The sequence below is a fragment of the Mus caroli genome, unplaced genomic scaffold (genome assembly GCF_978045245.1).
Source record: "Mus caroli unplaced genomic scaffold, Mus_caroli_1 scaffold_15, whole genome shotgun sequence".
Classification (NCBI taxonomy): domain Eukaryota; kingdom Metazoa; phylum Chordata; class Mammalia; order Rodentia; family Muridae; genus Mus; species Mus caroli.
In genome coordinates this window covers 50,609,972-50,635,032 of record NW_028227270.1, presented here as the reverse complement: position 1 = coordinate 50,635,032, position 25,061 = coordinate 50,609,972, and the positions used below count along the sequence as shown (strand labels likewise).

Sequence of the window (25,061 nt, the reverse complement as noted above, 5' to 3'; positions counted from 1 at the left end):
GAACAAAGCCAAGGATGTCTCAATGTTTTGGGTGTCACCTGAGATGTTTGGGTCTTTAATTACAGATGATTTATTTTTCTTGGTAGTTTGGAATAAATCATCCATGTGTCCTCATGCTTTTCACGAATGTGAAGTAACCACCACACTGGCTCAGGCAACTCCTTATGTCTACTCTCTAACCAAAAGTCTTTTACAAAGGAAGCAAGCATGATATCAGCTCATATCACATTCCACCAAAGACAGACTGTTAGCATTTCAAAAGCATTTAGAAGCGTTTGCCTGTGCTTAAGTGCTCTAAGGAGCTAGGTAGGAACATATGAACACAGTCTTTCAGCATATACCATTCTCGTACACATACACAGATTTTTTTTGTGAGATGAAAGAATTTAATTCTACCTTCCCAAAGAAGATAAGACTAAATAGAAGCCTTTCTAGAGATGAAATCAATGCCCAAATCTTTTGTTTAAATCAATGTTTTGACCATATATATATATATATATATATATATACATATATCCCCTAAATTCCTCTTGACTCATCCACCTCCAATAGTACTTCTTATAAAATATGAAATTATCTTAAGAACATCCATCCAGATGTCTGCCTGTGTAATTCTAATGAATAACTGCAGTGAATGTTAAGATTGATTCTCAACTTGACAGGATTAAGAGTTGTCATAGAAACACACCTCTGGCCACTCTTGAGACAGACCACTTAGTTCAGGTTAACTGAGGAGGAAGGACTCATTCTAAATTTGGGTTGCACTAGTCCATGGGCAGGAGACCCAGACTATACAAAAAAGGAGAAAGCAAGCTGAGTACCTATAGGGATTCATCTCCTCCAACTTCCTGATTGAGATATAATGTCACCAGCTACCTCTAACTCTATAGCTCCTCCCATATGATGCTCAGCACTGACAAAGGTGAGACAAAATAAACTATCTTTGTTAAAGTCACTTTTGTGAGGGCGTCTTGTCATGTCAAGAAGACAAAAGACTGCTGGGCCACATGCTCTTTATTCTGAACTCCCTGAAGCTGGGATCAATATCTTGTTGGAAACCCAAAGACCAGAAAGCACCTAGAAAGATTGCCAGTCTGAGAAGACTAGCATGGCCTCAGCATGGATGGATTCCAGGATGCATAAGCACATAGCCATTGTCAAGATGGCAGACACAGTGTTCTAATGGTTGCACACATCCCAACAAATAGCCAAGACAACGAAACCATCAGCATATAACATTAATACATAACTGGTTCTAAACGATGACCGTTTCTCCAGTTTTCACCATGGGCCTACACTCAAAATTAACAATGGAAAAATATCATTAACGTATTCAGACCTGGCTACAATCTCTTATGTGTGTTTCTTTCAAAAACAAGCATTCTTATAGGTTTGTGTTTTTTTTTTTTAGAACACCAGACAGTGAGTGCAAACATCATTCTATTGACCCAAGAATAGAGCAGAGAATATTTTAAAGAGCCACTTAGCAATTTCCATCTGCTGTCACAGATCACAGAAATATCCACAGCTGTAACAGAACAAGTGACATTGTTCTTCAGGCACCTCATGCCCTGTGGACAGCTAGTGCTGTCTGTACTCACCAAACCTTGGCAGGTAGAAAGGGCCACTGAGGAATTCCCCTGGGACCTTAAGGATCCTTGGTAAAAGCAGTTCTCTTCTGGTGGAAACATCTGTACAGACTTGGTGCCTCCCTTCCCCAGAGTTTGCACCATGAATCCAGGAGCCATCAAGTTGCTAACAGCTTTCAGGTCGAGGTGTAGGTCATGCCTGGGGCCCTTAAGCCTTAGATGCAGGGCATCTCCTCCTGGCTGGGTCACAGCTCTTCTCAGACGCCTCCGCTGGTAGTGCATGATGTCATGGGATACATAATCCCCCCTGTGGTCTACCTCATAGGCAGACACCAGGTCATACTCTGAAATTGAGAGAAGAGAAGAGGCTGAGTAATTTCAGGGTTCTGAGAAGGATCTCACAGTGAGTACACATGACAGCTGCTCCGTGAGTAAATAATGAAGTGCAATCCTGAAGGAGCAGCTCTCCTTTGATGTGGTATTTTTTTTTCTTCCGTTTATGAGTAGTAGAATTTGCTGTGTCAGTAATAAAGTGTTATGGCAGCAGAGATTTATCTGAAGTTTGCTTCCAAAATTTCCTCCTTTTGCTCTGTTATTTATCTCTCCACATGAATTTGAGAGTGGGTGGATGTTGAAATCACTCCCTCATCTCTTACTGTGTAGAAATGAAAAGGGGATCTTATGCTTTATAAAAGTTGTGAAGCATTCCTTTCTCTATACACTTTATGTTTTGTATAAAAGCCTTCACTGGACTGACAAGAAAAGAATGTTGGCCTCAAGTGCTGTAATTAAAATAACAAAAACAAACACAGAAAACATGACAGCCAGTCTTGCTAATTCTGAAATCATTGAACACACAGGAGGACAGGCAGACTAGAGTCACACACCAGGACTCACAGAACACTATAGAGGAATGCTCACGTGCTGCATCCCTGAGCCACGGTGGACTTGCCTGTTGCTCTGATCTCCCTTTTGTCCAGCTGGGTTCTTGTGACAACATTGGGAGCCCACCCCTGGGCCAGGTCTCATCATTATATTCTCTCGTGTCTTGGTCTGAAGAGCATTCAACTACAACAACTTATAAAAAGCAAAAGAAACTTCCAGACTCTGTAAGACTTACATGGCTGAGACTACAGCATCCTTTACAATAGCACCCAGAGTCACCACCCTCCACAGAAAGCAGAGAGATGTCACTGAGCCCGGTGCTTTCTGTCCCTGTGTATCTTGTCTGCCATTCTGGGAAATCATCTTTTTAATTGTTTTAAGATGATAAACAGGTCTTTCCGTACTCATCACTAACATTTACAATATCTTCTCCATGTCCACAGCCCAGGGATGGATCTTTCCAGGAGGGAGGAGCCAAGGACTGGGCGTCTAGATCAGGGTCACAGCTGGCTACTCGGCCATATCATCAGCTGAGACCTGTGGCCAAGGTTAAATTTTTTTGTTGTTGTTGTTTAGTTTTAGATTAGCTAGCTTGGTTTAAGTATTTGAAATCAGTAATTAAGCATGGAGTGTGTCCAATTGTATACAAAATTTGGCTGGGCTTTATGCCTGTATATTTTCTCCCCTAATCACTAAACACAACAGGCCAGCATGGTATCAGCGTTTCTATGAATGTACAGTGAGGTGTCTTTGCAAAGCTCATCACTTTAAACAGGGGGAATAGACAGGTCTAGCCTGACAATTTGGCAGACTATCCTCCAGACTGGCGGCCAGCACATTTGGAGTTTGACCAATTGCCACATTGTAAACACACGTTTCCACTCCGGACTATCAACCCTGTCTTAAGAGGTAGCTAGCTCTATTAGATGCTTTGTAACCAGGTCTCTGCCTTGGACTCAGCATGAGTAGACACATTTTTCAGACTCATGTATAAAGTATGACTTGGTTATAGGTGAGCAATATCAAGGTAATTACCACCAATTTATTTTGAGTAGGCACAGGCACTTGTCTGTGTGTTGCTATTCTCTCCTGACAAGTAATAGACAGGTAAAACAGAAGTTCGGAGAATGGCCACTGACAAGCCACAAAAGCTATGTGGTTGGGTTTAAGAGAGTCAGAGAAGGTTGAAGATCAGAGGCAGGGATTCTCTCCTGCTGACAATCATGGCAAGGTGAGGACTGGAGGGCACCAAGACTTTGGCTATGGTGCCTGCCACGTGTCATAGCATAAGGCCAGGGCTTCTGCTACTGAGGCTTCCTTCTTCTTCTAGCCCAAAGGGCTCTCTCTCTCTCTCTCTCTCTCTCTCTCTCTCTCTCTCTCTCTCTCTCTGCAGTCCAAAGCATAATCTACACATCTAGCCCTACTGTACAACTGTACAACTGGGAACAGCTGGCATAGGGAGGCAGCAGGCTCTGCAGGTGACTTAGCAGGCTCTGGCAGGCATCTGCACCAGAGCAGGAGATTTAGCTTTGGTAGGGTAAGACACTCTGGCTTCTATAACATTTTGTGTAGGATTATGGAGGATCAGAGAAACTGGTATATGGTGAAGTGGGGCAAGGAAGCACAGCAGGACTCAGCAAGTCTGAAGAGTGAATATAGGTGCATCCGTTGTCCTCGCACCATTGGTTTGCAGTTCACCAAAGTGTTTTCCCTCATGTGACACCGCCACTACTCTCTGCTCTGTGGGGCAGGCAGGTTTGCTGGGGTATTGTTGGCTAGCACATCCGAATCCTCACAGGATTCGTATCACTTCTGGCTACTTCCCCCTCCTTCAGAGGTAGTGGAAGAAAGGCAAGAGGTAAAAGTCACTGTTGTTAGCCTAATTCATGAGCTTCGCTGTCCATAGAGAGATGATTACAACCACAGCATCCAGCCGCACAAATCCTGGATATGGACTCAGATCCAGTCAACACACTACAGTCAGCATCCTACAGAGACACTGGACAGTTTTCACAGTAGCCAAGCTATGGAGTCAGCCTAGGTGTTGGTCATGTGAACAGATATGGAAAATGATAGGCAATGATAGGCAAAAAGACAGACAGATGACAGACAGACAGACACACACGAGAAGGACTGAAGAGCCAAGTCATTTGCTTGCAGGAAAATATATGTATGTAACCACAAGTTATCAAAGTAAGCAAATTAAGACCCATAAAAACAAATATACCACTTTTCTTATTGGGAAGCTGATAATTTGCACACATGTGTAAATCTTATATTCATATATACTATTTAAATTACAAATGAGACTACCTGGGGCAATGGAATGAGAACAGAGGGAAGCAGAGGTGGTAAGTACCGTCAGCCTCTGAACAATCTCTCTATCCCCCCAGTCAAAAGCCTAAAGAACTTCTGAACTTTTCCTTGAGATCTGGAAACCCAAAGTTTTAAAAAAGCTAAAAACCTGTGCCGTGCTCTTGGCAGAAACCATAGATGTTATTGCAATGACAATTATGGAAGGAAACCTTTGAGGAAACAAGAAATCAAAAGCAATAAAGAGTCATCAAAATGTAAATCGATACATCCGTGTTTGATAATCCAACTTATCAACTTATCTCAATGTAGTTATCCATCATTGTCTCAAGGGGTGCATGAGGCTCTCTTCCCTATTGCATAATTACTTCACAAAGGCAGCAAAATAGCCAGAACCCTTACAGGTCTCACTTTAGCCTAAATTCAAAAACAGCTCCAAAGAGTTAATTAAGAAATTATCTTGTATCATGGAGATGGGTCGTGCATAATATGCAGATCTGAAGGTCACAGGTGCTCTGCCACACCTTGCCTCTGCTGTGTGACTGCTGTCTGCTCTGCCTCTTTCTCTTTTGATAACCAGGAAAGGGTGAAGTTATCCTGCCTTCACAAAGTCAGCTCCACCTTTCAAGGACTCACACCCTCTGTGTACACTCTGACCAGGCAAGTGAAAGTCCATGGAAACACTGCCATTGGGATCCAGGACTGAGGCTCCAGGCTTGAGAAGCCTGCCCATGGCCTCAGGCACTAAGCTTGTCTTCTCTTCCTGAATAGCGTTCTGTCTATAATGTTATTATCTTGGATAACACTTCATTAGTGCAATAAATGTGTCCCGAGTGGCAAGGCTGGATTGCTCAGCCTGCTCCATGCTAAGCAAGACAGTCAGAATTTGATCCTTGAACTCCCACAAGTTGTCCTCTGACCTCCACAGTGCCATGCACCCTACACACATAATAAATAAATGTCCGAAATGCCTTGAGTCCCTATGGATTTTTTTTTTTAAGTTTTATTCTGAAAGTAGAGCAAAGTCCAAAGTTAGAGCATGAACACCTCCTGTAAGGTCATGATGTGTCAGAATTCGAAGTAAGAGGATCAGAAGAGGGTTGGAGATGCAGGTGACAGAGGGTGGGTTTCAAACACAATAGGCTTTCCCTTGCGGTCTAAACCACTGTACTGTTTGCGTCTGGCGCCCTCCAGTGGCATTCAGAGTCCTATAGCCGAGACTCATATATCCCTTCTTAACCCGTTTTCAGTAGGAGGAATTCAGTTCTTGTAAGTTTAACGTGATGAAGGAAGCGATAATGAGGGTTTCCGAAGTGTCAATTCTTTAATCCTGAACATATTCTAAAAATCTGTCGAAAAGATTAAACCTGGCTCGCCTCTGGTCGCCAATTCTCAAGCTAATTCATCCCAGGAAAGGACAGGGTGAGTAAAATCCTGCATTTGCTGTGGACCCAGCACAAACCTCCTGGCAAGTGCAATGGCCTGCTTTCTCAGTCACCAGGTGTCATTGCTAGGACACCTCACAGGGGAAAGCCACTTGTGAATCACTGAGGCGGCTGAACCCTGCAGAAGACTTGAATTCATGTTCAAGGAGGTCGAGGACACATCCTTTGGATGTCCCCTGTGCTATTAATTAACATTAAAGCGATATTAATGAGGTTGCCTTCTGTCTCCTCCTGTGACAGTCAAAGTGGAGAAAGCTTCAATGTGAAAGAAAGGCGAGGGGGAAGATGCTGGAGTGGGGACTACCTTGCTTATAATAGATTTGGTGTATACATTAATGATGTCAATATATAGAGTGATCTGGAGTCTTCCTACACCCAGATATCTCACTCCCCCAATGTAACTCTGGCTAGCCATTATCATATTACTAGGAAATAGGATACAGACGTTGGTCAGAAGTCATTCTTGAGCATGAGCTTGTGCTCGCAATGAATAGAAAAAGCAAGATAGCATCTTCAAAGCTTTTGGCGTCCTGAGTCCCAGGAGACTTGCAGACCAGCACAAGGGGTTGCTGGCCGCTTACCTGCGAGGAACTGAGAGCCCCCACCACGCGAACTTACCGCCGGTTTCCAGCCAGCTGGACCCGGAGGATGGGGGAGGCTGCGGGTCTCCCGGACTCCCAGACGCTGCAGCTGCGGGTCCCAGGGCGCACGCAGGTGTCTGCTAGGGAAAAAATATGAGGACACCTCAGTGAAAATGCGGGCACTGCAGAGCTCAGCCAAGGGCGGAATGCACTTGCAGCTATCAGACTCTGCTGGCCCTAGCGCCAGGACTCACCTGCTCACTGACCTGCGCCAGCAGCAGCACCCAGAGCGCAGCGCAACCTCGGGACTCCATGGCCCCCGTGCCCGAGGGCTCACAGGACTCAGGTCAACAGTCTAGACTGGGTCACTGGATAGTCCCGGTGTTAGCAGTATGCTAGGGTGCAGAGAACCGACCCGGCAAAATCGCAGGGTTTCCAGAGAGCGATTCAACCATGCACATCAGAGTTATCACTGCAGCTTCGTTCGGCACCCGGAGGTGGAGTGGCAGTGGTGGCGGGACTGCAAAGCACCCGCAGCAACCAAGGGACAGCAGGGAGGAGGGTAGAGAAGGAGAGGGCAGGGCTAGGGAGGGCAAAGGAGAGGAGAGGGGAGGGGATAGAGGAGGGAGTAAAGCAGGGAGGAGGGGTACCAGGAGGAGGAGGATAAGGGAGGAGTGGCAGGGAGAGGAGATGAAGCAGACTCATGGTAAGTACTGGGCATCCTTCACGCCTATAACCCAGCAGGAAGGTGTTTTGTCCACCTACATGAGAACTTGGGGTAGAGACAAGGCCAGGACATAGTAATATCTAGCCGTTCACCCCTGTGCTTTTGTGAAAAACTGTCTTGGTGTGTTACTCCAAAGTCCTCTGCCACCTGCCACCGCTGCAGCTCTGTGGGACTTCTCACTTAAGAGCAAGATTCAGCTGCATAGGGACAGGCATTCAGCATTCATTCTTCTCTAGTCCTTCCCCTGGTTACAGACCCTGTGGCCTTCCCTTCTAGTGGGAGATGTATAGAGAGGAATGTATCTGCTTATGAATGAATGTGAGTCTTTAGTTGCCCTGGGGCACGTGAAGAAAAGGGGTGAATGGAGGCGGGGCAGGGCAGGGCAGGGCAGGGCAGGGTAGGGCAGGCTATGAGGAAGTTGGATTTCTTTCTCACGCCTCTAATTTTTCATTGGACAGCAGTGGCCGATTTCAGATTCATTTTAGACTCTGGCTGGCCTGCTGGGAGAGCAGGTGTGAGACCACTGGGTTCCCAGAGCATCCTAGTAGGAAGTCTAGGAGCCCCAGCCTAGACCAGACCAAGTCTATCCAAGAAAACCAGCGAATGCTCTCTCTCCAGGCCTGTGTCCCGGTCCATCATGACCTGTGTATGTGTTTGAGTATGAGCGTCTTTTGCCACCATCAGTGACTGAGAGTGTCTGCTTCAGCGTGGGTACAGGTACAGACAGCACTGAGTGCATGGGTAGATGTTTCTATAAGTGGGACTGCCAATGACTGTCCATCCCAGCAGCTGCACTCCACTTCCTTCTGCCGGTCTCACATCCCAGGCTCCCTGCAGCTGCCATTCTAGGGTCCTCCATTTGCAGTCACACTGACCTTGCCTGGTTTGCAAGGCTGAGAAGGGGGAAGGCATGGGGAGCAGTGGCTGCAGTTTTCAGGGTGCTCACTCCAGTCTACACTGAGCTGAGATGCCCCAGAGTGGCTCTTTATAAGCCTGAAGTGACATACATCTCAGAAAGGACAGGGCAGAACCAAGATGAACTGATCTGTGTATGCATATCCATATCTCTCTCTGCTGCTCCCTCCCTTTCTCTCTCAGTCGTTCATATGAAAAATATCATCAAAGAGTACAGTTTTTTTGACTTACTGTTTCATTCTTTTATAATTCCATGCACCTACACTATGTTATTTTATTAAAGCCTCCCATTATCTCTTGTTAAGCCCTCTGTATTCCACCTGGCCTCTCTTGTTCTATTGTTCCCAAGTCTATCTGTCTGTCTGTTTGTCTGTGTGTGTGTGTGTCTGTGTATGCACACATAAGAGACGGGGGAGGAGAGCAGAGAGAGTGTGTGTGTGTATGTCTTAGTTAGGGTTTAACTGCTGTGAACAGACACTATGCATGACCAAGGCAACTCTTATAAGGACAACATTTTATTGAGGCTGGCTTGCAGGTTCAGAGGTTCAGTCCATTATCCTCAAGGTGGAAGCATGGCAACATCCAGGCAGGCATGGCGCAGCAGAAGCTGAGGAGTCTTCATCTGAAGGCTGCTAGGAGAATACTGGCTTCCAGACAGTTAGAACGAGGGTCTTAAAGCCCACACCCACAGGGACACACCTACTCCAACAGGGCCACATCTTCTAATAGTGCCACTCCTTGGGCCTATAATATCCAACCATCAGAGAGAAAGAGAGAGAGGGAGAGGGAGAAGGAGAGGGAGAGGGAGAGGGAGAGGGAGAGGGAGAGGGAAAGGGAGAGATGGAAAGGGAACAAGGGAGAGGGAGAGAGAGAGGGAGAGAGAGAACTGAATTAGGGCTTCCTGAATGAAGATGAAGATTAGCTACTGAGACATGGGCAATGTACCAGTGGTCATGTCACTAAGAAAGATGGCTTTCTCACTCCTATGACCTTTAGCTATCTGGAGTCCCTACAGGAGGGGAGGGACTGATAAGGCTTGTCTGCAATGGAACTTTGATGAAGCCAGTCTTCTGAAGGTTTCATGAAAGCAGCCATGGATGCTGAGTTCACCATACCTATCTGCCAGGCAGGAATTATCCACCAGTCCACTAGTGGTGTGACTGCTACAGCAATAGTCCTGCGCTTTCTTGGTGGATTTTAGGCCCACTACACCCGAGGAAATCATACCTGATACTATAAACCTGATCAAAGCTCAACTGGGGATGTCAGAAACCCGAAAAGAAAATCTATGACTGCTAAATAGTGTCAAACTGACTTCTAAGTTTTTATGTTTACACTCATTGTCTTAGGGTTTCTGTTGCTGTCATAAGACACTACAAGAAAAACAAATCAACGTGGAGAGCAAAGGGTTTACTTCATCTCACAGCTTGCATTACAAGATCCAGGGAAATCAGGGCAGGTACCTGGAGATAGGAGTTGGTGCAGAAGGCATAGAGGAATGCTGCCCTAGTGAATTATTCTTCCTAGCTTGGTCAGCTTGCCTTTTTACAGTAAGCAGGACTGTCAGCCAGGAGTGGCGGTGCCTACAGAGCTGATCCTTCTCACGTTTATCGTCAATCAAGAAAATGTGCCTCAGGCTTGCCCATAAACCAGTCTGTAGAGACATTTTCTCAGTTGAGATTCCCTCTTCCCAGGTGAGTGCCATTTGTATCAAGTTGAGCTATAACCAGCAACCATAAAATAGTGTTGCTCTTAGCCTTAGTCACAAAAACATACATTGTAGCTTTTATGCAAAGGTCTGAATTTGAGACTGGCCTTAAAACACCTGTATCCTCTCTGCCTCCTCCTTTCTAGCTTACTCCTCAGAGCCCATGCTCTCAGCCATGGGCTGGGAAGGACCAAGGTGGGCAGCACCATGGGCTGGGAAGGACCAAGGGGACACCCAAAATGCCCCCTAGAAAGAGAAGGGCTTCTTCTGGATGGGTGCAGAGCCTCATGTGTTTGGTAAGTGGAGGTTCTAAGTATCCCCAGTCCTGGCCAGGGTGACATGAAGGGAGCCAGACTGTCCTGTGGAGATGCCTGGGGCTTTCTTTCACAAGTTCCAACACTCACAAAGGACAGATGGCTGAAATTATACATTCACTCTTACAATGTAACCTAGCACAGTCTTAATGAGACTTTTTCCACTGTGAAGAGGCAATGCTCTTTACTAGGGCAGACTCTTTCCATTTCCCTTTGCCTGTGCAAGGAACCCAGTCTTCACGCTAGAACCAGGCCCTTGGGACAGCACATGGACTGACTGAGACTGAGAAAAGCAGAAGGTCAGAGATCGAAGTGTGTTAACACACCCCTCGCAACCCCCGGGAGGAGCCACAGGAAAGGATGGGGAAGAAGTAAACAATAGAATATGGTCCTCTTGAAATGGGAGAGTGGAATTGAATGCCCACACTGTGTGGGGTTTATCCTTACAATACTGGTGCCTGGTCTTCCGAATGTATAGAGAGAACATAAACTCTAAATCAGAATGTGAATTTCTCAAATATAAAAAATGTCCCAAAATAAGGGCCCCGTCTTCACCTTGCAGCTTCACGAGAACCAGCACTGCACACACAGAGGTCTGTGCTCAGGAACGTGTTCTGTTACCTTTGTTTAGCAGCAGGTTAGACTGCTATAGCCTGGATAGAATCTGCCTTGCTGCCTGGTTTTGTGCATACAGGTGTTTTGGAACTTGTCCTGTTGGCTTACAAATTGTCTATGACTGCAGTTAACTCCAGTGGCCCGTGAAGGCCAGCCAGCGTACTGTTGGTTCTTTGTGGAGGAACTCTGTGGACACATTGCTTCTTCTAATTAGGGGGCTGCATTGTCTCCTCTTGACAGCAGGGGCTCATTAAGAAGTCCTTGTGATGGACTGGTGGAGTACCTCGGAGGTAGACACTTGCCTAGCATGATGGATGCCATAGTTCCATTCTTAGCAGTACAGGAGGAAGAAAGTCATTTGAGAGAGTGAAAAAGAGAAAACAGAAGTGCTTAGTCAAAAGAAGTCTGCGATAAAGAAGCTGCAAAGTGGCCAAGTGCTGACCACTCGGCCTTGCTGCTTACCCTTTTACCCTTTTCCAGACTGGAGAAGCAGAGCCTCCCCCCTCCAAAAAAAAAGTGGCATTTTAGATAAGAACTTAACTTCGTCATTAGGCTTTTGTGAAGCACATAAGCTTTGACCCCAAGCAATGCAAGCTGACATAGACACATTACCTGGAAAGCAAAACTGCCACTCACACAATGGCATTGACAGAGGTGTGTGTGTGAGTGAGTGTGTACGCTACAAGGACTGTTTAGTCTGTACTGTGACACCCAGTCTATTCTGCACAGAAGTCAGTCAAGCAGCCAGGATCGCAATGGTCACAGATACTCAAAGGGAAAACTAAAGACAGGTCCTGATGACAAGCACTTGCAGTTCATGTTCTATTCTGAACAGTTTGGGTCAGTACTTAGCACTCCATGCAGACCGTAAGAGCACAGTGCCACTGGCACAGAGACAGGATCTTGCCCTTAGCGGTTTGGAGAGCTGAGAAGCATCAGGCTCTTCCTCATAAGTCACAGGTGAGCAGCTGTCCCACAGAGAAGGCAGAACAGTTCAGGTTACCACACCTGACACTACTAACTCCATTTGTTCCATGGAAAGGTTGTTCCAGGTCAGGCTTCAGGACATTTCTACCTCAGCCTCATCTTTGACCCCACTAGAGGGTGCTTTCTAAACCTGGAAATAGAATTTCTCCTCCATCATGAAAATTAAGCATAGTAAGAAGAAATACAAGTATTTTTTATGAAAGAAATTAAAATTTTCAGTCTGGGGAAAAATAAGGGCTGGGGCCAGCCCTGTATCCTATTGGTTAGAGCTTCCTGTGATCACAGGGCGCAGAGCTTTGGAAATCAGGGTCCTTGAAGAACTTCTCTTCTGTACCACATCTCCTACCCTAGACCCATTCCTAGATCACAGTGTGATCCCTTGTTCAAGGCCTATCTGACCACAGCACCTCAGTGATGATAGGGTTGTAATCCCTGGGTCCCAGGAACAAACCAGAACTGTCCTGATGGTTGAGCGAGGAGGGCAGAACCACTCTGGACTCCTGCAATCTGCTGCTCACCACTACTGGTGTGGTTTTCCTTCCTCTTCATTTTGAGATGTCACAGTTCGAAGATTAAGGAAGAGAGAGAGGCTGAAAGCACGAAGGGCAGACAGCACTGGGTTTCCAATTCAAAATTGCACACTTGTATTTATCTCCTTCTGTTAACTGAGTATGGATAAGCGTACTTCCAATAATAGTAACAATTTACATAGTGCTCTACTATGTTCTTGGAGTTACACTATCTATACTACTAATCTAACATTATTCAATTGATAAATGTTTATATTAACAGTATAAGATTTTTAGTTATGTACACAGTGGTGCAGGAGGAGACAGAGCCCAGTAGTGCTGACAGAGACCTCCACTCAAGGGGTGCTGCGATTCATGATTTCACAGCAGAAGGGAATTTTGAATTAGAGCATGAAGTGGAGTTAGAGCTTATTAAAGAGTAGTTCCTTTAAAAAAAAAAAACACAAGGGTGTTTAATTTAAGCGGTGGATAAACAGGGCATGTCCAGAGTCACGTTGCAAATGAGGGCCACAGTCTGTTTTCTTCATACTAGTGATGTATATGAGTTTGATAGGTTCTGAAGTTATCATCTTTAAAGACCTACTAGGACTTCAATGATTTCACAGGGAGATCCCTAAGGAGCAAGGGGCAACATAGAAAGGCAGCCTACAAGGTAACATGCAGCATCACAAAGGGCAGACAGGAAGTTAGGGTGTATTCAATGTAACATTTTGTTTGTGAGCTTCTTAAAAGTATCTGGGAAAGGAGGAAGGTGAGGAAGGTTACACTCAAGGTCATATTTGCTCAGGCGTTAACTGTGAGTCCTCCTGTTTTAACCCTGTTGTTTGGAAATCTCTCTCCATGAAAGGAGTATTGTCCATGCTGACAAACTTCACTGCAAACACTAACTATACAGCCATTGTTGAATCATAGCTGGTGAGAGGATGCAGTTGGACTTCAGACTATGGGATTCTTTCTCTTTCCTGCATGCCCCGTATTTCCTTTCTGTCCCACCTTAGCTACTGTACGATTTTTTCATCATGAATTGTAATGGCCAGTATTACACATGAAATAATGTGTCAGTGTTCTCTGTGCCACTGCAGTGATTAACTTCTTCCCCTTCCACGGTGTGGACTCTATCTCAGAGCTGTCACTCAGACACTTTTGAGAGTAAAAACCTAGCCTGTGTTCTTCCAAGCCTAGCCACATGGTCTATCATGGGGCAGGGGGAGGAGGGAGGACTTAGCAGATCTGCTTTATCCAGCTGAACCCAGAGGTAACAGTAACTGGGGAATCTTGCTGTCAATCAGCTGCTGCCATACTAGAAGCCCTCAGAATGTGAACGAGCTGCCAGCAAGAGCATGTCTGGCTTGCTCTCTTGCATTTCACATTGGCCTGTGGTCCTGATCCTACCCTGAAGGCTGGCATGGGAGGTTGCCTGGTTCCCTGGCATGAAAATTATAAGCGGTCTCAGTCTGAGATGGTCACACTGCCGCTCTGCCACATTCTGCTGACAAATCGGTTCCTGCAAGCTGTGTGATGCAGGGGGAATGTACCCCACGGTTTTCCAGTGGAGCTTCAAGGCCAAATAATGACAAGGATAGAGGAGAGTGGGTCTGTTCACCTCCATCCTGCTGTGTTTTATTAAAAGCTGCATCCACATACAGGTTTATATCTTTGCTATTATTCTCCATGAACATTCATTTCCATTTCTTTATGACACAGCAAATTAAAGGGGGAAAGATTGATTTTTTTTTTTTGGTTCACAGTTTCAGAGTGTCACAATCCTTCAGGTGAGAAGCAAAGTAGAGCCTTGGTGTGTATGGCAGCAAAGTGAAGTCCGATTCTAATAAAAAAAAATCAGCTTATGAAGCTTAAGAACATGAGAAATTGGCTAAAATTCGTCTTAAAATTAACATTGATATCAAGAAGCAGTATTAACCCCATAGTGAGTCTTCCCAGCCAAATCTTACTTAAGCTCTTCCTCCACCATGTATTTGGGAATAACTCCCCAAAGTAATTAAAGAAGAGACACAGAATACATGAAAGATAAGAGTGTGAGGAGGCTGTTTAGTAATAAAATTCACAGCAGTAAACCAGCAAACAGAACTGAGAGGGCAGGAGTGTGCACAGAAGGTGTTTAAATTTGGGTCCGACTTATAAAGTACTGTGCCTGTGGTTTTAAAGGTCTTAGGTTTTGTTTCAGAAGTAAAATGTAGTCATACATTCAAAATACATGTTTACTGCGCAAGTGAGAGACTGTTAAGTAATAAATTAAATTAACTTATATTTGTTAGGTAAGCATAAGAAAACTGTTACACAGTACTAAGCTAATTTATATTTGTTGGGTAAACATAAGAAAATGGAGACCAGTATATAGCACTGAAGGAGTCTTCATTTTCTCAGATCTATAATGGGTGCGATAAAAAGAATGGATCTATGGACAAGCAGTGGACTTACACCAAAATCCCAGAATTTACTGTGAATTAAAAATCAGTCTGGGACTGACTGATCCTGCCCCCTCCTCCTCCCCTCCCCTGCCCCTCTCCCTGTTCTCCCTCCATGTCCCTCTCCCTCTCCCGCTCCTTCTCTCTTCCTACTCACAGTCCCTATACATATCCTATCCCCGTGGGTAGTTTTTAAGGATTGGGTGAGTTAATGTTAATAAAGGACTTAGAATGAAACATGGCATATATAATTACTTTGAGTTTAAAACAGCTTTAATGGTTGTTGAATATTCTCAATGAAGAGTATCCCATGTTATTTGAAAATCAATGAGATGGGTAACAAAGCTTTCACACCAGAGTGGAGACACACCCAAGAGAGGCTGTACCTTGGCTCTGAATGCTGCCTCCAATTGGTTTACTGGGGGAAATAGCTCCAGGGACCCTTCAAGAATGAAGATTGCATCTCTGGAATAGACTGTAGCCTTTCTACAGCTGGAGACATGCTCAGCTGTTGGGTTAGTCTCCTTTGTCTTCCTGACAGACACCTTGTATAATCTTAAATACCTTCAACAAGTGGAAACACTGTGCACCAGAGCCACAGGAATGAAGGCAGCAGAGGACCAGTACTGCTCACTGTGTGCTCACTGTGAGGCGGGCTAGGAAACTCAGGCACTTTCAGAGAAGATGACTTGCCACAATGTTAATCCAGTCATGCTGTACCTAATGCCCTAGGCAGGTTCAGGGCAGGCTCAGTGGGAGCCTCAGTGATTGCAGCTCCTGTTCATTCTGATTCCTCTTTCGAACAAGTTGTTTCACATGTGAACCATTCAAATTATGAATTCTAAATTGACTGCCAGATGAAATTATTCTACGAACTAGACTTTTTTGTTTGTTTGGTTTTGGTGTGTGTGTGTATGTATGTGTGTGTGTGTGTGTGTGTGTGTGTGCAGAGCTAGGAAGATGTGGGGAGTGAATCTGGGATGAGTTAGGAAGGGGAGTGTAGTGAGGTTTCAAAATGATAAAAATATGTAGTACACATGATATTCTCAAATAATTAATAAAATGTTATATTTTTAAACAGAAAGGCTGATATTCCTCAAGCTGTCCTTAAACTAGTTCCATGGCAGGCAGAAAGCAGCAGACTTTATCATGTGGATCAGCGTGTGAATCCTTAGAACTTAAATTTCTCTGCCCTAAGCAGAAGGACCAGCATGAAAGACATGGTTTCTCTGGTGGTATGATTCTTAGCTGCAGATATTTCATCCTTGGCCCCTTCCCTCACCTGTGATCATGACAGTTCCCTTGGACCTTCATGTTTTAGAACAAGAAGCAGAGTAAAGCCATTTGATCCACTCTATATCAACATATTTCCTGTCCTTTAGGATTCACCTTTGGTAGTTTCAGGGAAGACAGAATGGGTAGCTTCAATGAGGCTTTCTAACGTACACAAGGACCATGCAGTGATTGTAGACCTTAGCAGGCTTCTGACAAGGACTCTAGTTCCAACTAGCACAGCCAAGATACACACAACAGCAGTGAGGCACGGGCAAGGGACAAGAATGGACCAAGGCTAAGATAATACAGTTGAGCACAGGTAGAAGCTAATCCAAAACTCCTAGCAGAGGGGGGATCTGAGGCCTGGGCCCCTGACTGCCTGATAGAGACAACAGCTAACCAGAGAAGACCATCTTCTCTTTACAAGTCCTGGGGCTGGGGCAGGGGGGTGGGGGAGCTGTCCATGAAGTTTCCTCTCACAATCAGCAATTCCTATCGCTGTCTTCCTTAACTTCTGGCCTCTGGGGTTGCCTGTGGTCTTTTACACAAGTTCCAATGTGCCTAGGAGTCCTGGGTGGGTTTTTATTCCATGACCCACAAGTTTGCACCAGGTTGTAAAGCTCATGGTCCATAATCCCCACTGAAGGCATGAGAACCCTTCAAGGGTCTAATGGTCTTATGTCTCTCTCTCTGCATAGTCTGACAAGCACACTTCTTGGAGGCCTGGAAGATAGAAAGTGAGCATTGCTCTTCTGCACGTGCACTAAGATTTTACAAGGGAGAAGTCTGAGATTGTGATCAGGTAACACAGAGGAAGCAGATGGTTCTTTATTGGGTCAGACTCCATTGGGAGTTGGGTAATGTTTGTGTCTCCAAGGGTCCACTAGACTCTGTAGGTATCTTGCACTCTGACATTCTGCAAGCCACAGCCACGATACATCATTTGTAGCAGATCCTCTCACCTAATCTCTCCAATATGCCTGCTCTCCTCTGTACAGACATGACAAATAGAGCAAATCGATTTATTCTTCTCAACAGAAGGCTGGGGCTGTCTGGGGCAGCTGGAGAGTGACCAAAGCTTTATATGAGTTTAGATTCTGGGTAACTCACACATGTAGTCCTGAATCTGCAAAACCATGTGGACACACAGAACAGAGTGGATTTAAAGGCAACCCCAGCCCTGGCCCTGAGTTACCTGTACTAAAGCCTCAGATGTTCTGCAGTAGATGACCTGAATATGGGTTCTGACTCTGGGTCTCCCTGGATTTTAGTTTCTCTGCCTTAGAACAGCTACAGATGGTGATAACTCATGTAGTTATCTAGAGGATCACATGATCTCTTGTCTATAAACACACGGTTTCCAGGAGTGCAGTAACAAGTGGCAACACATTCAATGATTGTGAGAGACACACATCCTTTCTGTAACAGTTCCAGAAGCCAGAGGTTCAAAAAGTTTCATGTCACTGAATTGGAAGTATCCCTAGAAGTCCCAGGACAATCCTGTTTGTTGCTTCTTATAGTGGTGCCCAGGGGACATCAGCATTCCTTGGTTTAGGGCTAGATCCTTCTGCCTCCCTTTCTTAAAAGCATCCGTGATTGTGTATTGTACCTATACAGAAAACCAACTATGTTGTCTCTCTCCCAAGATCTTTATTTCAGTATGTCTACCAAGAACATTAATTACAATGGATGGGTTTTGAGAGCAAGGACAGATCTCCTGAACCCTATTATTCAATTACCCAACTCATTATAGGTAGGAAGTGCTAATTATGTGTGTTTGATGAGCTGTCTTGTAGGCGTATTAAAAAAAGAAAGGGACAGCTCCAAATACTCCAAGTGTGAATGTGATTGAATCCTCAATGGTCTCTTGGTCAATTTTGTGTGCTGCTTTTAAGGGATTGGAGGCACGCTTGAAAGGCCAGCCTGACCTATAGCCACTTCATTCAACCCGCTGAGATGACAGTCTGAGGGTCTAGCTCCAAGCCTAGCAGTGCTCTGGGACATTGGGTGTCATATTCATGCCAACCCTCCAGCTGGAGATATGAGTAGGGTTTGTTACACATGAAGCCTGACAGGCAACAAGGAGGAGTCATGAGTTCTTGTTCCTATCTATGTCAAAAAGACTGGCTTGCTGCATTAGAAGATAACAGTGCGTCTGACAGAATCAGAGTGCCACCACTGAAAAACAAAGAGTGAGGGCTTGCTACTGAAGTCAGCATTGGGAAATGGAGTCCACAGGATATTCCCAGTGGCCCATCAGCAATCAAGGAAGGAATAGGTGGGACTGTGATCTGGGTGCCTTTTGGGGAGGCAGGGCAGATGTGTGCTGCAGAGAAAGTGTCTTACTCTCAGTCAGGAGCACCAAGAAGGAGTTTGAGAGGTCTGGAAGAGAAGTGGCCTCAGCCTAGGCCACCTATCCTAAGGAAACCTCTTGGTAGCTCTGCAAGAGACTGGGGTGACCATAGTAGCCCTTGAGTCATTTGAAGCCAGTTTTCATGTATGAATATCGGTAGACACACTAGCTGAGGGCACCGGGCATCCACAGGCTGGTACAGAATGTCTTTGGTTTTAGAGAGTCTGGAGTGGAACAGAAAGTGTCTGTATAGGAACTGGGGACTGGATCATAAAGTCCTGATCTGTGTGTGTGTGTGTGTGTGTGTGTGTGTGTGTGTGTGTGTGTGGTGTAAGAGATCAGGGGGTAGAGAGACAGAGGCAGAGGGGGAGGGGGAGGGAGAGGGAGAGGAAGAGGGAGAGGGAGAAGAGGGGGGAGAGGGAGATGGGGGAGACAGAGAGGACAGGAGAGACCCAGGCTGACTAAATCCACAGCAACCTTCCTACTTAAACCTTACAAGTACTGAAATTACAGATAATGAGGTCACCACACTTGGCTGAAATTCAATTTTTGAGAGAGGTTTTCCTCAAAAATTCAGAGAACTGAGCTGTCACTAGCTAGGAGCAGTATTCACAGGTCTCAGCTAAACCTTGGAGATGGGGAACATCTTGGGCTGATGATAAACAAAGGGTTCCTGCCACTTGGTAGGAGCTGGGGAAATGGACAGCAAGATGAGCTGCTTGATGGGGACTGAGAATTTTGTTTTAAAGTAACTAATAAATGTACTTATAATACAGGACTATACTTAGTTTAATTTTCTTTCTTTATTGTAATTATGCAAACAAATGAAGCTGGTGGAAAATTAAAATATGGAGGATGATTGGAGACCTGTTTCTTCTCTGAACACTGGGAGTTTCTGTCGAGTTTTAAATCTGCCATGCAAAGATTAGTGATCGAGTAGACAGGGCTTAGCATGCAATACATGCGTATTTAGGGTAGACGTTAGTGACTGACAGGTGGAGCAGGCATAGGTGGATGACTGACAGGTGACATGGGCAGAAGTTAGTGACCGGTGGGTGTGGTGTAGAGATTAGTGACTAACAGTTAGAGTTGTTAAAGACAACTGTTGCATGGGTGACATGCACACGGTTCCTCTATGGGCAGGTATGGATACCCCTGTGGTGGCAGAGAAGTTGGGCCCTTGACTTTCACTTACATGAACCTCAACAAGGAATTGGTTTATGGGATTTGCTCTTCAATGCTGTCACATTATCTCCTGTGGGATTTGCTTTTTCTAGAATGTTTTCCAACTTCTTTGGATTACTGAAGACATAGATTTTTCTGCTGACTTTGTTGGTTTCCCACAGTAGACACTCGAAGAACAAATATTCCCAAGGATGACACACTGGGACATTCCATGATTTCTCAGTGGACACTCTGCAATTCCCAGGCTGGGGGGGGGGCGGGGGGGAAGGCTGTGAGAGAGGCCTTTCCTCCCCCAAAAGAGGCTCTGAGGTCACTTAAACTTGGTGCTTCCCAGTGTGCTCAAGTCTCTCTTGGAAGCACAGCCCCAGGGTGGGAAGCTCTGCCTCCTCACCTTCTGTATCCATTGTAAGATCTGGTTCATGCTGTGACTACACTCTTGTGCCCATTGGTTATTTCAAATATTTACGTTTTTATTGTAACAAGAATGAAGTGCATATTTCTCTGCATAGTGAGCAATCACACTCTGTGATAAAATAGATTCTCCAGTTGGAACTCTCCCCTACACACACACACACACACACACACACACACACACACACACACACACACACACATTATCTGAATGACATTTGAAGTGTAGCCTGTAAGCTTCCATGACGTTCCTCTGTTCATTAACTGGCCTTAGAAAATGAATTTTCCGATGTCTGGGAGACAAGTTAAAAGTGTCAGCACCGTGTTATAGGATCTCACTAACACAGTGTTTGCTCTCATTTTATAACACGAGGCATTGTGGCAAGGTGAGCTTGGATAGGTGATTATTTGAGGACAAGGTGCCTGGTTTCGCAAGCATCCCAGAGAGTGGAGGGAAGGGATAGAGGGTCACGTTCCCTTGTGTGGTTAAGCCCCACACACCTTTTGGCTCTATATAAACCTGGAAGCTTGCCTCCCTTACCTGCTTTGGAGCCTGTTGTGTTTCTGTGGCTTACACAGAGACCCACTGGGGCTCAAGCCTGGGCCCCGGACAGGAGGTCCGCTCTGAGGTTGCCTCCTCCTGGTGGCCTCTGCTCTTGGGGTCCTGGAAATTCCTGGGAGATCCATGCTTCTTGACTATTGCGTATTCTAACTTAGGTAACATTTAGATGAGGGGTGGGACTTTAGAGCTGATACTGGATGGTTGATATTGTGGGGAGTCAGCATGGTGGGAGCTGTTGAGATGGGGTGAGTTTATTTTATATTCCAGAATGACATGCATCAAGAGGATCCAAGCATGGAATGTTATAGACTAAATGTGTTTCTGTAAAGTCATACATTAAAGCCCAATGCACTAATGTAACTATATCTTGACCCATTGTCAAGACATCAATAAACTTTTATCAGCTCACAGTCCTAGCTCTATCATAATATACATTAGTGTATTGGGCCTTAACTTACTTCAGCTAATTGTCATCAGCTCATGAACATCCATGCAGCACTATTTAACATTAACTCAGCGGGTCTCTCTCTCTCTCTCTCTCTCTCTCTCTCTCTCTCTCTCTCTCTCTCTCTCTCTCTCTCTCTCTCTCTCTCTCTGTTTTGTCTGTATGTCTTTCCTCCCTCCCCTCTCCCTGCCTACCTTCCTCCCTGCCTAGTTTCGTTTCTTTCCTTTCCTTTCCTTTCCTTTCCTTTCCTTTCCTTTCCTTTCCTTTCCTTTCCTTTCCTTTCCTTTCCTTTCCTTTCCTTTCCTTTCCTCTTTTCTTTTCTTTTCTTTTTTTTCTTTTCTTTTCTTTTTTTTTCTTTTCTTTTCTTTCTTCCTCCCTCCCTCCCTCTCTCTCCTCTTTCTTCCTTCCTTCCTTCCTTCCTTCCTTCCTTCCTTCCTTCCTTCCTTCCTTCCTTTCTTTCTTTCTTTCTTTCTTTCTTTCTTTCTTTCTTTCTTTCTTTCTAGAACACATGAAGCTGGAAGGAGTGGATCATGGGAACAATAAGGGAGGAATTGGAGGAGAAGGGATGGTGTGGGATTTGATCAAAATACATTATATGCATCATACATTTGCAGAAAGCAAGGAAATTCTGTAAGCTATGACAGCTCATGGTCCTGCATCACAGCATCTGGAGAAGACAAATGCAGAATGAGGAGAAAGAACATACAGAGGACCCAGGATCCAGAATCCCAGATTGGAGGATGTGAGTAAGGCTTCAGAATTCTACTCTGAACATTAATGATTCTTACTGCTTTTGCATTAAAGTAATTCATCTGCAAAGCCAGGTGGTGGTGGTGGTGGCACACACTTTTAATCCCAGCATGTGGGTAGTAGTGGCAGAGGCAAGGCCAGCCTGATCTACATGGAGTAATTAATTTACTTTTTTGTATAGAGAGATAGGAGTCAACTTTCATTCTACCTGTGAATATCCGTTTTTCTCAGCACCACCTGCAAAGAGGCTGTCCTGTCTCCAGTCTGGTTTTGCTGACTTTATCCAGTTAGCTAGCTGTAAATGTATGTGCTGATTTCTGAGCTAACAGTAGGTTACATTTGTCTATGTGCTGGTCGCTGTCAGCACCAAGCCTGTCTTGAAACTCTGATGCTACCATATAATTGCTTTGGGTACCCAAGGCCTTTTGAGTTTCACGCATGAACTTTAGAACTGCTTTTCTCTAGTTCTGTAAATAATATAATTTGTCTTGTGAGAATGGCTGCATTAGTGGGTACTTTGGGTAATAAAGATACTTTAACAATGTTGACTGTTCTTATCCATGAATGTGAGGAGCTGTCTTTCCATCTCTTAGTATCTTCTTTGATCACACACACACACACACACACACACACATATATATATATACTATATATTATGTACATATTACATACACATATATACTTAGTACATATATAGTACATATAGTAAAAATATAGTATATATAAATATATGTAGTAATAAATATATAGTAATTTTCCCTAATTAAATTTGTCTAGGGTTTTTTTAAAATAATTTCTAACCATTTTGAAAATGTAAAATTTTACTTTATTTCATTATTAGCTCTTTTCATTAGTTCTTGCTCAGCATTTTGAATATTAGTATCCTAAACACCATATTGAATGTATGTCCTGTCACTTGATCAAATTCGTTGATACCTTAATAGTCTTATTGGTGGAGTATCTAGATTTTTTTCATGTAAATGTCTTAGGGTTTCTGTTGCTGGGATACAACACCATGCCCACAAGCAACTTGGGGAGGAAAGGGTTTATTTCAGCTTACATGTTCTGACACAGTCCATCATCCTGTGAAGTTGGGGAAAGAACTTAAGTCAGGATGTGTGCAGAGTCCACAGAGGATGCTGCTTACTGGGCTGCTCCTGTGCTTGCTAAGCCTGCATTCTCAGAGCAACCAGAACCACTTGCCCAGGATGGCAGGGCTCACAGTGAGCAGGGTCCTCTCACACAAATCATCCATAAAGAAAATGCTGGAGAGATGGCTCAGCAGTTAAGAGCACTGACTGCTCTTCCAAAGGTCCTGAGTTCAAATCCCAACAACCACATGGTGGCTCACAACCATCCGTAATGAGTTCTGACACCTTCTTCTGGTGTGTCTGAAGTCAGCTACAGTGTGCTTATGTATAATAATAAATAAATCTTAAAAAAAAAAAAAAGAAAACGCACCCATCTGCTGAGGGAGTTTCCTCCAATATCATGTTAGCTGTAGCTCTCTCATATAAAGCCTTTATTATTTTGAAGGTTATTTTCTGCATTTAATTTCAATGATGATAATCATAGAGACATGTTTAACATTTTAAAACCTTCATTTTTTTTCAGATGGTCACGTGATCTCTACTTTCAGTTTTATTCATGGCACATTTATTTGCAGACTCTGAAGGCTCCTTGCATTCTTCTGATGAAGCCAGCATGATCGCAATGCATGATCTTTTTAATGTGCTACGAAGCTCACATGACTGAATAATTCCCTGAGGAATTCTCAGAGGATTTAAACATTTCTGTTTATCGGGAATGCTGGTTCATGGATTTGTTTTTTTGTTTTGTTTTGTTTTGTTTTGTTTTGTTTGTTTTTTTTAATTGTGTCTTGTGAGTTTGAGGTAATGCTTAACTCACAGAAAAAATTAAAGTGCACTTCATCCATTTATATTCCATGGAATAATTTGGGAAACATCAATGTTAATTATTATTTAATCATTTGGCAAGGCTCAGCAGTGAAGCCATCTTGCTCTGTTCTCTACTTAAGAAATATTTGTATTACTAACAATATGGCTGCATTTATTATTCTAGCCTGACTTCCTTTTCCCTTTGCATTCTTGGTGCAATGTTTGTTGGTTACATGTGAGTAGAAATTTATCTTATTCTGTACTTTTAGTTTGTTATCAAATAGTTATTCAAAATAATCCTTAGTGGTATTTTGAACTTCAATAGAGTGAGTTATGATGTTTCATTTTTTTGCTTCCATTTTTTCAATATCTAGGACATTCTTCCTATTTTCTTAGTCTAATTGAAAGTTTATTCATATTATTTATATTTTTAAAGCATGGACTCTGACTGATGGATATTTTTGTGTGTTAGATTATTTAATTTATTTTCTCTTAGTTTTCTTGTTTGTTTCTTCTACTTATTAGAACTGGTTGGCTTTTATTTTCTGAGTTGTTGGGCCGTTGATGTTTGGTTGACTTCTCTTTGTGCTGGGTGCTCAGTGCTGGACACTTTTTGCTTGGCGCTGATTTTGCTGCAACTTGTTGCTTTTGAAGTTTTGTAATTTTCATTCATTTCAAGAAAATTTTAAATTTCTCCACTCTCTCCCTCAATGACTTCTAGCTCATTAAAGTGTGCACTGTTTTGTCTCCTTGTACAATTTTTAAAGTTTTGTCTCCTTGTATAATTTTTTAAGTTTGCCTTGTTATACATCTACCACTTCCATTCTATTGTGACCTAGAAAGGATATACTTTTCAGTATTATGAATTTATTAATGTTTTGTAGCCTAGTCTGTGACTTATTCTAGAGCTAACTCTGTGTGATGAAGACAGGAATATGTATTCTGTAGCTACTGAGGCTATTGAGTGGAATTTTCCATAAACATTTATTAACTGGTTTTAGACTGTGGTATGATTGAATTGTGATGTTTCTGTGTTGATTGCCTTTGTATGGATGGTGTCAATCAGTATGGGGAACCGAAATTTCCCATCATCTGTGTACCATCAGGTGTATATTTCTGCTGGGTTTAAGGCCATTTATTTTATAAA

General features: G+C 44.0%; 1 protein-coding gene and 1 long non-coding RNA gene across 4 annotated transcripts in view; one reads left to right on the top strand and one right to left on the bottom strand.

Moving 5' to 3' along the window:
• Positions 1–7,376, bottom strand: part of Adamts16 (ADAM metallopeptidase with thrombospondin type 1 motif 16) — a 119,432-nt gene extending 112,056 nt beyond the window's left edge. For 2 of the 3 annotated variants that reach the window (XR_015045399.1, XM_021180538.2), the window contains exons 1-3: positions 7,068–7,376; positions 6,851–6,953; positions 1,602–1,933 (exon numbers count right to left, since the gene is read on the bottom strand). Coding sequence is in view for 2 of the 3 variants with exons in the window: in XM_021180538.2 (XP_021036197.1) it covers positions 1,602–1,933; positions 6,851–6,953; positions 7,068–7,127 (495 nt within the window). In the remaining variant the exon portion in view is untranslated. The remainder of the gene's footprint in view (positions 1–1,601; positions 1,934–6,850; positions 6,954–7,067) is intronic. The other variant, XM_085830965.1, reaches the window with a different exon arrangement.
• A 93-nt stretch (positions 7,377–7,469) lies between these two features.
• On the top strand, positions 7,470–24,644 carry LOC147000894 (uncharacterized). The gene is made up of 3 exons (XR_015045400.1): positions 7,470–7,519; positions 21,881–22,008; positions 23,631–24,644. It is a non-coding gene; the product is annotated as an uncharacterized LOC147000894 (long non-coding RNA).
• The last annotated feature ends 417 nt before the right edge of the window (positions 24,645–25,061 follow it).